The sequence below is a fragment of the Berghia stephanieae genome, chromosome 1 (assembly GCF_034508935.2).
Source record: "Berghia stephanieae isolate SIO BIC M18660-M18661 chromosome 1, UCSD_Bste_1.3, whole genome shotgun sequence".
Classification (NCBI taxonomy): Eukaryota; Metazoa; Mollusca; class Gastropoda; order Nudibranchia; family Aeolidiidae; genus Berghia; species Berghia stephanieae.
In genome coordinates, this window is record NC_088360.1 from 134990991 (window position 1) to 135003490 (window position 12500).

General features: G+C 38.3%; 1 protein-coding gene across 5 annotated transcripts in view; it reads left to right on the forward strand.

Moving 5' to 3' along the window:
• The window catches only part of LOC144963272 (uncharacterized), a 45280-nt gene that overhangs the window by 32243 nt on the left and 537 nt on the right, over window positions 1-12500 (forward strand). For all 5 annotated transcript variants that reach the window (XM_078897144.1, XM_078897146.1, XM_078897147.1 and 2 more), the window contains 8 exons: window positions 2287-2336; window positions 3036-3117; window positions 3747-3832; window positions 4492-4686; window positions 5231-5326; window positions 7964-8137; window positions 9282-9386; window positions 10822-10907. In XM_078897144.1, the coding sequence (XP_078753270.1) occupies window positions 2287-2336; window positions 3036-3117; window positions 3747-3832; window positions 4492-4686; window positions 5231-5326; window positions 7964-8137; window positions 9282-9386; window positions 10822-10907 (874 nt within the window). The remainder of the gene's footprint in view (window positions 1-2286; window positions 2337-3035; window positions 3118-3746; window positions 3833-4491; window positions 4687-5230; window positions 5327-7963; window positions 8138-9281; window positions 9387-10821; window positions 10908-12500) is intronic.

Consider the following 12500-nt stretch of genomic DNA (forward strand, 5'->3'; position numbering starts at 1 on the left):
CAAAGAAACAATAACAGAGACACGAGTGACGTCATCTTCGTTCTATCTATAGAATTTTACAATGCATCAGTTATGTATTATGGTGACCGGTTTGAATGGGAGCGATCTAAATTCATGTTTTCGTCCAACCAAGGCATCAATCACATGATTATTTGCTGTCCAACGATTGGATATTTCTTCAGAAATGTAAACACGCTGCTTTGTTTATGAAAGTTGTAAACATACCCACGTGTCAAGCTGAACAAAATGACCAATCGTGATGTTAGCTATTTCAAAAACTGTGAACACTCTTCACTATGTGGGCCACTTTGAGCACATATTCCATTGTGACCAATGACCTCGAGCTCATAGAAATGTAATATATAGATCATGCCCATTGTGTGAGCTTGTAGAGTGCTGCATTTCATGTTTAGCAGAGGGAAGGATGATTGATCACTGAATTAGATGTAGTTAGTTGCTTTCTTTTGAAAATGTAAAGTAAATTAATAGATAGCATATATACAAACTGATCTTGTCGGAATAGAGAAAGCGTCATAAATGGGAGCGATCTATAGATAGTTCGAAGATGACGTCACTTAGGTCTTTGTTATTGTTTTTTTGCCATCCACGTTTATTAGTAATGCTCACTGAACTGCATTAACCTGACTATAAACTTTCATGGATACACACAATTGTGTGTGTTGGTCCGTTATACTTCCGGATGGCAATGTTATGAGCTTCTTAGCCAAGCGCATACTATCTATATTCATGTTTTCGTCCAACCTAGCCATCAATCACACGATTTGTTGACGTCCAACGATTGGATATTTCTTAACAAATGTAAACACGCTGCTTTGGTTATGAAAGTTGTAAACATACCTGTGTGTCAAGCTGAACATAGTGACCAATCGTGATGAAGAATATTTCAAAAGCTGTGAATACTTCTCACTTTGTGGGTTATTTTGAGCACACCTTGCAATGTGACCAATGACCCAGAGCACATGGAAAGGGAATATAGATCATGCCCATTAATAGATTGATGCTTCTGGTTAAGTCATGTTTGATTTCATTCTATAGATGTTCACCATGCATCTCATTCCATATGGGAATACGTGATATAATATAGTCGTCATAAACCTAAAGTATTGTATGTAAATTGGTATCACATTTAGATAATCCGATACAATAAAATAATAGGAATAACTCTCCTATCATAATAATAACTTTGATCAGAATTGATAATGAAACTTAAGTTGTGTAAATACACCATTATTGAAATACGAATTTGCAATTTGTAATGCCAAGTAAATTAATGAATGATGATCTTGGCTACGCAGTCTCAAGAAAGCTTGCCGCGAATTGTGCGGTTGTCAGCATGTTCTATGTTTTTTGGATTCCTTTTATTATATTTTTTCCATGTATTTCTGTCTTGTGCTAACGTTTTAAAAGCGAGAGATCATGTTCCGTCTTTAGTTTTGATGGGAGAGTTTTTTTTTTTTGTAGCTGCAAAGATACAAATTTTCCTGATGCTGATTGGAGCAGACGATGATATGTCTGCAGGTCGGCAATTACTGTTGTTGGTAGAGACGTTAGTGTTCGTCCGCGGTGTTTCTTCCCGGCATTGAAGTATTCCTTCATTGCTGTTTGGGCCGGTATGCTTTGGTCTCTCGGAGATTGTGGCCAAGAAGTGTGCATCTCTTTTATTTCATTCTATCACTGTAAAATAACTTAACCCTCTCCTTACCAGCCATTTTCAGAATTTTCCCAAAAACTTCACGCCCATCCAACACAAAAACAGACATTTCTTACTCAAACAGAAAAGCAACAAGCACATTCTATACATAATATTGTTCGACAATATGAGCTCTATTACAGAATGTCACGTTTTTATAGCTATAGCAAAAAGAAATTGAATCTGGATGAGAAAAGTGACGGTTGCATCGTAACAAATATGGCGATTTTCCAATAGGTGGTAAGGAGAGGGTTAAACAGTAAATTAATAATACACAAAATAAAACGTTCTGTTGGGATAATCCAGGCGCGATGAATTGATAAGTTAACATTTCTAAAAATAGTATGAAGATGATGATTGGATAAAATCAGCATGCACTTATTTGCAGGTCTTACAACTCAAATTGTTATGGGCTGATTGTTGTAATGGAAATAATTTTAAACTGGTGCAAAATATTGTCTTTTACAACAAGGCTAAATCAAGCCCTTGATTGCGTTCGACAACCAGACCTGCAAATATGTGCACGTAGATTAAAATCAAACTTATAAAATGCTTTTTCCAACCGTGTTTTTCAGGTAACGAATTCGATGACAAATGTGCCGAGGCCTTTTCAACAGCATTAGAGGTAAACATTAATTCTTTTCATGCTTAATTTACGATATCACCAACGCTAGTAGGATAAAACTCTGACCTCCTTTCATTAGAACAATGGATTACAGACTAGAACATCGAAAATGGTATTTTAAAATGTAGCCCTTCAGAGTCATTAGGCCCATGGTTTATCCTGGTGTCTATAGCGTGAAACGGACATCAGCAATTGCTTTCTATCATTTGGATAAGACGACAGTCTATCGCCAAGAAAAATTATAAAAGATGATTTAAAAAAGAAACCCCAGAATCCTCTTCCAATATGCATATCGTTCTGCTGTTAACCTCGCAGTTTCAATAAATTAAATACATTGCAATAAAACTTATACTGCATGAGAGAATTTAAAATCATTTGGAAACAACAAGGCTGAAAAAATATTACAGAATTGGGGGCAGCGTGGCTCAGCGGTACGGTCTTTTCTTCGTACCCAAAAGGTAACGAGTTCGATCACCCGCCGCTGCGTTGTGTGGCCTTGAGCAAGTCACCTAGCCCTAGCTCACTTTGCGGCGCTGCACTGCGGCTAACGCCTGGGTTATTCCAGTCTTCCCTTGGAATAGACTCTAAAGACAAATTTCCCCTTGGGGATGAATAAAGGGAATTTCATTTTTATTCTTTTATTTTTTTATATCTCTGGAGTCTATAAAAATATCTCTTTTCTCAACTGATATTTTCCAGAACAACAAATACCTCAGGGAGTTGGATCTAAGTCACAACAGATTTTCAGAAGCTGGTGCCGAATTCTTGGGACCTGCGATTAGTGAGTATGATATTCATATAAAAACTGTTTGTCATGTATTCCAGTTAATACAAGATTTATTTTTCTCATAACCGTAATTGATTTATAATCTTTCAACCCATATTATTATACTCGTAGGTCATGTGAATATAAAACAGATATCTATGTCGCTTTCAAAAACACGATTTTTTCGCATGCTAAGACGTCTCGCTATAATTTGTGACAAGTTTGAGAAAAGCGCTGAGAGATAGGAGTCTAAGAAAGACAACTCTGTATAATATGTAGGTGTTTCATTCATTTGATTAATGCCCCTGTACGCCAGACTACTTAAAGACATCGCTTATTATGGAGATTAAACACTCATACACACACGTACAAACTCACACATATACATACACACACACAACAACAACAACAACAACAACAATAACAACAACAATAACCCCCCCTCAAAAAAACACACCCAAAAACAAAAACAAAACAATACAAAAAGTAAAACAACAACAACAACAAATATTTGAAAAAAATAAATTTCTATACGTGCCTTCCTATCTTTTGTTTGTCACATGAGTAATAAATACATAACGGCTCTAGAAGTAGGCATATTGTGCCTATATGGATATATGGAAATATGTTTGTTTCTTCCACAGGTGCCAATGAAAACTTAGATGTTCTAGATCTCAGCTGGAATCATTTACGGGAAAAAGGTGGTGTCGCTGTCGCAAAGGGGATTAGAGTACGTATTGATGCTGCTTTTCAAAAATATCTTCATTATCATCATCATCATCATCATCATCATCATCATCATCATCATCATCATCATCATCATCATCATCATCGTCGTCGTCGTCGTCATCATCATCATCATCTTCGTCGTCGTCATCATCATCATCATCATCAATGTGTCTTGTCGATCTTGGCAAATGGTCAATGATTGGTATAGAGTTTGGCATGATTTGGGACTTGGGTTTTCAAAACAATGGCCTTAATGACACACAAGGCGTAAATAGCGCCAAATATTGTAATTATTGGCAACTGGATTTGGAGAGGGCATCATCATCATCATCATCATCATCATCATCATCATCATCATCATCATCGTCGTCGTAGTAGTTGTCATCATCATCATCATCATCATCATCATAGTCATCACCACAAACATTATCACCAAAACCACCAATTCACGACCACAACCACCACCACCATCATTGCTACCACAATCAACACCATCATCATGATCATCATTACCACTATCACCATAATCGTCATATACTCCATCTTCATCATCTTCATTGTTTGTCATAACCAAAAGCTAATTTAATCACACCATAACCCATCCATTCTTGAAGACTCACAATAAATACAGTAACAGTTTTCCCACCAACCAATCTACAGGAAAACGTCCGATTGAAGTCTTGTAACCTCTCCTGGAATGGTCTCGATGCTAAAGGAGGGCTGGCCATTGCTGACGCCATGATGGTCAACCAAAGCCTTCTAGAACTGGACATTTCGGGCAATCGGCTGACCATGGAAGTCGCCGTCAAGATGGCCAAGGTCCTCACAGTCAACGATACCATCAAAGTCCTGAAGGTCAGCTCATGGTCATCGTCAATTTTTCTTATGGTAGACCCGACCTACCTACTATTACAAAAAAATAGTAGAATTGTACGGCTATGTGGTCCAGTGGTATGACACTCGCTTTCGGATCGGAAGGTTCTGGGTTCGAGCCTATGCTCGGCGCATAGTTGAGTCCATGGGAAAAAACCCTCTTTACTCACATCCTCTCACCGTACTCAGGTGTAAAATAAGTCAAATGAGTACCTGGCCCTAAACAGCGTTGTCTCGGTCGGAAAAGATATTTGTATTATCGCCTGACAGGCGTCATGTCTCGTTCTACTTCTACTACTACTACTACTACTACTACTACTAGTACTACTACTACTACTACTACTATTGCTACTTCTACTACTACTACTACTACTACTACTACTACTACTACTACTACTACTACATAATATAATAATAATAATAATAATAATTAATAAAAATAATAAAATAATAATAATAATAATAATAATAATAATAATAATAATAATAATAATAATAATAATAATATTCTAAAATACCTTTCCAGATGGGTAACAACCTGATCACGTCAGGTGGTGCCATAGCCTTGGCGTCTGCCATCAACAACACGGACAACTGTGAGGTGGAGGAACTTGACCTTACGGTGAGACATCATAAACTTTTACATAAAATACAATTACATAATATTAACTCTCTCCTTACCAGCCATTTTCAGGATTTTCCCATGATTTTCTCCACACTCAACGAACACAAAAATAGATTTTTTATCACTCAAACACAATAGAGTTAAGTTCTTCCGATACATAGATCTAATTTCTTTAGCACAATATGCTCTACAACACACTGTTCATTTTCTTTAAATTTTATGATGTACAAGAGAAATATAAGAAAAATGTTGGTTGTATCGTAACGTATAGATAGAATGCGCTTGGCCAAGGAGTTCACAACATTGCCATCCGGAAGTATAACGAACCAACACACAAACTCTGTGTAACCATGAACTTTTATAGTCTGGTTAATACAGTTTAGTGAGAACAACTCACAAATGCGGATGGCAAAAACAATAACAAAGGCCTGAGTGACGTCATCTGCATACTATCTATATGACGATTTTCCTATAATTGGTAAGCTCAAGCATTCAGTGTTTATAATAGACTTTTGCATAATATATATAGATAGTTCGAAGATTACGTCACTCAGGTCTTTGTTATTGATTATTGCCATCCGCGTTTCTGAGTAATGCTCACTGAACTGTATTAACCCGACTATAAAATTTCATGGATACACACAGTTTTGTGTGTTGGTCCGTTATACTTCCGGATGGCAATGTTATGAGCTTCTTAGCCAAGCGCATACTATCTATATAACACTTGTATAGTGCATAACCATGCCCAGATCATGCTCTAGACGTTTAATGATAACAATTTAAAATACATGTTTAAAAACATTTTTAATTGCATAACCAGCTAAAAGACTGGAATTTCTGACCTCTTTACCCACTGCATGAGTAACTGGGTCTGTGCGTAGCCATCGTTATCTTTTAGGCTGACCTTAGCCATCGTAAACTTACAGCCAGACATTGACCAAAAAATGACGTCAAAAAAGGAAACAAATCGTGAGTTGTATTCAATAGTTCAACCAATGGGATCACTTGATTCCTTGAGCTCTACTAACGACAACTCACTAGACGCTACACAAACCTAAAAATGGCCTCAAACTATAAGTCTTTGAGGGTTCTCGTGTCAGGCTATCGATAGTTCGAAGATGACGTCACTCGGGTTTGGTTATTGATTTTTGCCATCCGCGTTTATAAGTAATGCTCACTGAACTGTATTAACCCGACTATAAACGTTCATGGATACACACTATCTATATGTTAACGAAGTCTACGCTATTTTGATCGTTTAAAATGACCCTCATCTTGTCAAAAACTCTCAAACCTGGGACCTTTAATTAGTTTCTGACAAGATAAGGGTACTTTTTATCGATCGATATTTGAAGAACGGGTTTTCTGGCCAAAATAGATTCTTAAAAATATTTTATTTAAAGATTATGACATTGCAAGCCACTCGCCTCGCGTCATATCTACAACAAATCCACACATCCACACGTAAAAAAACATGTAGTATTGATTGTAATCTTTTGGGGGAAGGGGGGGGGGGGTGGGACCATGAGTGGTCTGTGTCCAATCACAGTGACCCAATTGACGTCATCTTCATTACACTTTAAGGAGTCGGTCTCCACTTGAGTCCTTCAATTGCATTGCCCTGTCATTCAATTTACTCACCTCCTCCTCACCCCCCCCCCCCCCCCCCTCTTTTCGAACGCCTTGATCTACCAGCACAGGGTAGACGGGCTATACTGCCGTTTACTGGAAAAACCAATATTTAAAAATTTGGCCAGAAAACTCGTCCTTCAAATATAGATCGATTTAAATGATCCTCATCTTGGAAAAAAAAACTACCCCTCTCAAACCTGGGACTTCACAGAGTCCCAGGTTTGAGAGTTTTTTGCTAAGATGAGGGGAATTTAAAATCGATCGATATTTGAAGGACGAGTTTTCTGGCCAAATATCTAAATATGGGTTTTTCCAGAGTACGGGAGTATACTCTTCAAGCAAGGTCGACGAATCACAATAAACTCACCGTTGTGATTCTCTATGATAATATTATAAGCATTATTGATACCAAATCTCTCTCTTTCGCTATCTCTCTCTCTCTCTCTCTCTCTCTCTCTCTCTCTCTGCCTCTCTCTCTCTTTCTTCCTCTCTCTCTGCCTCTCTCTCACTTTCTTCCTCTCTCTCTTCCCCCCTCTCTCTCTCTCCCTCTCTCTCTCTCTCTCTCTCTCTCTCTCTCTCTCTCTCTCCCTTTATCGTTCTATCAATCGCCTCCTCTCACATAGAAGTACGTGTGTGGGAAACATTATCAATTACCATTTCTTAATAGAAAATATAAATTTTCTAATTAAACACTGACAAGTATATATATAATGTTATTTGTGAAGAAGAAGAAGAAGAAGAAGAAGAAGAAGAAGAAGAAGAAGAAGAAGAAGAAGAAGAAGAAGAAGAAGAAGAAGAAGAAGAAAAAGAAGAAGAAGGAAGAAGAAGAAGAAGAAGAAGAAGAAGAAGAAGAAGAAGAAGAAGAAGAAGAAGAAGAAGAAGAAGAAGAAGGAGAAAATGATGATGAAGTGAGTTTTTACCTTGGGGTGTCCGAAAGTTTGTCATTATAAAAAAAGTATCAGACATTTGAAATGACATAAATATGAAATCTCTCACCTTCAGGACGTCCCTGTAGAGTATGAGTTCCTTCGGACCATCGAAGACATCAAGACAAACCGGCCCAATTTCCGTGTCAAGCACGGACCCATCATGAGGGCAGGGAACACCATTGAAGATCTCGCCAAGCCCGCCGTCGACTTGGAAATGATGAAGAAAGAACCTGTTGTTATACTCATGGTGAGTAGGGGTGACAACATCATGGGCGATTCTTGTTGACATCATACATGGTGTCTGATGGATTATTTATAGATAGTATGCACTTGGCTAAGAAGCTCATAACATTGCCATCCGGAAGTACAACAGACCAACAAATAAAACTATGTGTAACCCTGAACTTTTATAATCTGGATAATACAGTTAAGTGAGAATTACTCATAATCATGGATGGCAAAAACAATAACAAAGACCCGAGTGACGTCAAATTCGTTCAATTGGTGACCGCATCTTATGATTGATAACATGGGTGATTCTTCTTGACATCAGACATCCTGTTTGATGGATTATCTATATTCCTTCATGGATTGCTTAGGCGATGGGATCTAATGGTGCCGTTGCGAAAGAGCGTAATTCTTTAAAAGTAGGGGTGTTACAACAATTGTTGAAAATGTCTAAAAGTCTCAAGACTCGTTCCGTGGCCATTTTAAAAATCAATACTATTCATATCACAGGGTTCAGAGCTAAACAAAATACCCATAAAAAAAAGTTGTGTACTCATGACATGCCTTGATGGTACTTCTAAAACTTATGTATAAGACTCAGAAGGTCCAGGGTTCGAGTCTCGCACTAAACGTATCGATGTGTCAAGGTACTGCTTCAAATGCTCGAACTCTTATAAAAATACCGGTTTTAAAAATTTTGGCCAGAAAATTCGTCCTTCAAATATTGATCCATTAAAGTGAATCACATTATGCCAGAGACTCTCAAACCTGGGACTTTGAAGTTTTCTAATCGGTTACCCCCTCTTTTTTCTTCGCCTTCTCATTATCTTCATCCTCTACCCCCCCCCCCCATCCTCCCCCATCCCCCCTATCCTCCCCCATCCCCCCCCAACCCCCCATACCCACAACCCCCCTACCCCCCTACCCATCCACTTTTATCGATCGGTATTTGGACAATAAATGTTCTTTTAAGAGTACATATGGTATTTGAAAATTGGAAGGCATTTTAATAAGATGTTTGACCGTACACTAAATTAAACATTAGTTTAAGCAATTGTCAGGTACAGTTTATATTAAATGTAATAACTTTTTGTCATTGTTTGTGTTGCCCCCCCCCCCCCCCCCGCCCCTCCCCATCCCATTCCCACATCCGCTTCCAACAGGAACACATAGTAGTCAACGATCTACGGTTGCTGGACATCTTAAAACGTTATGACGAAGACGAGTCATTGAGTGTCACTGCTGAGGACTTTGTCAAAGCTTTAGAGGTATGTTCTGAAACGTCTGTCTGTGCGAGAAATGGTCTTGTGAAGTAACGTTATACGTTTGATACCATTGGATTGTGTATTTATTATTTCTTTTCGTATCACATGTGTACATCAGAAGAAGGAGAGGAAGAGGAGGAGAAGAAGAAGAAGAAGAGGAAGAAGAAGAAGAAGAAGAAGAAGAAGAAGAAGAAGAAGAAGAAGAAGAAGAAGAAGAAGAAGAAGAAGAAGAAGAAGAAGAAGTTGATGATGATGATGATGATGATGATGATGATGATGATGATGATGATGATGACGATGTCGGCAACGACGATGATGATGATAATGATTGCCAACAACTACAATGCTTGGCACATGAACGTCCTACTTGTTATTAGGGACATTGTTTGGAGTACAATATTATTTTAACACACGCCAAATTTTCAGTTCATTGACCATTGCGTCATGTATGGCAAAACACATGTCCTTTTTTTCTCGTATGGTCCAGTGGAATCACACTGGGATTCTGACGTGTAGATCAGGGGTTTAAGTCTCACTGTGGCGGGTGCAAAGTCTTTACTCAGAGTTTATCTCCCAAACGTATGTGTAAAATGAGTACCTTGCTGACATTACACCTTTATCTCTGTCAAAAACAATTTTTGATTGCTTTTACAGATGCTTCTCACACGTAGTGTTATCATTGCGAACCCGTGTAAAGAGCGTTGAGCAAATGTTCTGAATATTTCTCTATTTGAAAGCTCCCATTTATTTTGAAACTCATAAGAAATACATAGTATTTCCTCATGACTATATAGTTTTTGCTACTATTCCATTATTCTGTTAGTACTACAAATACTATTTTCCTTCTCCCCTTTTTTCCTTTCTTATATTAAAAAATTATCTATTTTCACACTACCTCATCGTTTCATCTCTTCTCTACTTTCATTGCCTTCTCTCTTTTCTCTTCTTCTTCTATATCATTTATTTATTATATATTTTATTTTCTTCTACCTCATCTTTTTTGTCCTGCTAAATTATCTTTCATATCTATTGTCTATGTTAGCCTTCATAGTAAGCTATCTCTTCTTCTTCTTCTTCTTCTTTTCTTCTTCTTCTTCTTCTTCTCTCTTCTTCTCTTCTTTTCTTCTCTTCTTCTTCTTCTTTCTTCTTCTTTCTTCTTCTCTTCTTCTTCTTCTTCTTCTTCTTCTTCTTCTCTTCTTCTTCTTCGTCTCTTTTCTCTTCTTCTTCTTCTTCTTGTCTTCTCTTTCTTCTCCTTCTCTCTTCTTCTTCTTCTCTCTTCTTCTCTTCTTTCTTCTTCTTCTTCTTCTTCTTCTTCTTCTTCTTCTTCTTCTTCTTCTTCTTCTTCTTCTTCGCCCCGTCCTAAATGGTAAATGTTGATCTGGCCAGGCATCCCTTATGGTCGATATTGCGCTATATTAAAGTTCAATCTGTTTTCCAGGAGCTTGCTGTTCCATACGACAAGAAGAGATTGGAGGACTCCGTCAACAAATTTGCAGCCACCGCAACTGGAAAAATCTATTTTGGGTAAACATTGATTAATGCTAAACTTTTATCATCATCATCATCATCATCATCATCATCATCATCATCATCATCATCATCATCATCATCATTATCATCATCATCCTTCTCCTCTTCTTCCTCCTCCTCTTCTTCTTCTTTTCCCCTCATCTGCCCTTCCTCCTCCTCCTCCTCTTCCTTCTTCTCCTCCTTCTTCTCCTCCTCCTCCTCTTCTTCTTTTTCATCTTCTTCTTATTATCTATCTGCTTCCCCCCCCCTCCCCCTCTCTTCTTCCTCCTTCTCCTACTTTTCTACCTCCATTTCAAGTTGAGCTTTTCTATAGCGCAATATCCACTAAACGTGCTCAAAGCGCTTTACAAAGTGTCCCTGACCAGCAAGCAACACGAAATATAAAGAAAGAGACATGACCCCTGTTAGGCGATATTACATTTTTTTCGACAGAGAAAACGCTGTTAACTCATTCTACACTTGAATACGGTGAGAGAATGTGAGTAAAGAGTCTTTTCCAATGAATCAACTAAACACCGAGCGAGGTTCGAACTCAGGGCCTTCCGATCCGAAAGCTAGTGTCATACCACAACTACACATAGCCGCACATCATTCACTTGCCTTACCTTTACACCACCCGATTAATGACTTACATACATCGATGTTAAAGGATCAATATTATCTTTGATCTCTAATCATTACACGCTCACGGTGGAAGGGAGATAACTACACTGATGAGCTTGTTATGTATCCCCGTTTAAAATCCACTTCCCTCATACCCTTTCATTTCACTATGTTAGAAAAGACACAAGCATAGACATCAGATTTTTAAAAAATCCCTTTATCATCCTTATGGAGAAATTTGTCTTTAGGGTCTTATTCCAAGGGAAAACTGGAATAAACCAGACGTCAGCTGCAGTCCAGCGCCGCAAAGTGAGGTAGGGCGAGGTGACTTGCGCAAGACAACACAACGATGCGGGTAGTCGAACCCGGTACCTTTTGGGTACGAAGCAAAGACCATTCCGCTGAGCCACGCTTCCCATACTAAAGAACATCGATTTTTAACAATAATCCTTAAATAAATAATCAATAAAAATCGTAATGATGTACAATTAAATTTTTCAAAAAATGTATCAGACACTCTTCCTTTCAAATGACTATCACCCCCCCCCCCCCGCACCACGAGGGAGGTGGAGTAATCAAGAACTCAACGGAACCATCTATATTCATGTTTCCGTCCAACCGAGTCATCAATCACGTGATTTGTTGCTGTCCAACGAATGGACATTTCTGAACAAACGTAAACACGCTGCTTTGTTTATGAAAGTTGTAAACATACTCATGTGTCAAGCTGAACACAATGACCAATCGTAATGTTAGATAGTTCAAAATATGTGAACACTTTTCACAATGTAGGTCACTTTGAGCACATTTTGCACTGTGACCAATGACCTCGAGCACATGGAAAGCTAATATAGATCATGCCCATTTATGTCAGGCTTCAGGAATGGCAATCGAAAACAGTGGGTCCCCTCAAACCTACGACAGACAGGCCACGGCAGGACTGTTGCAAACATGCATCGATGGGTCTGAGCGTAGCCTGACACT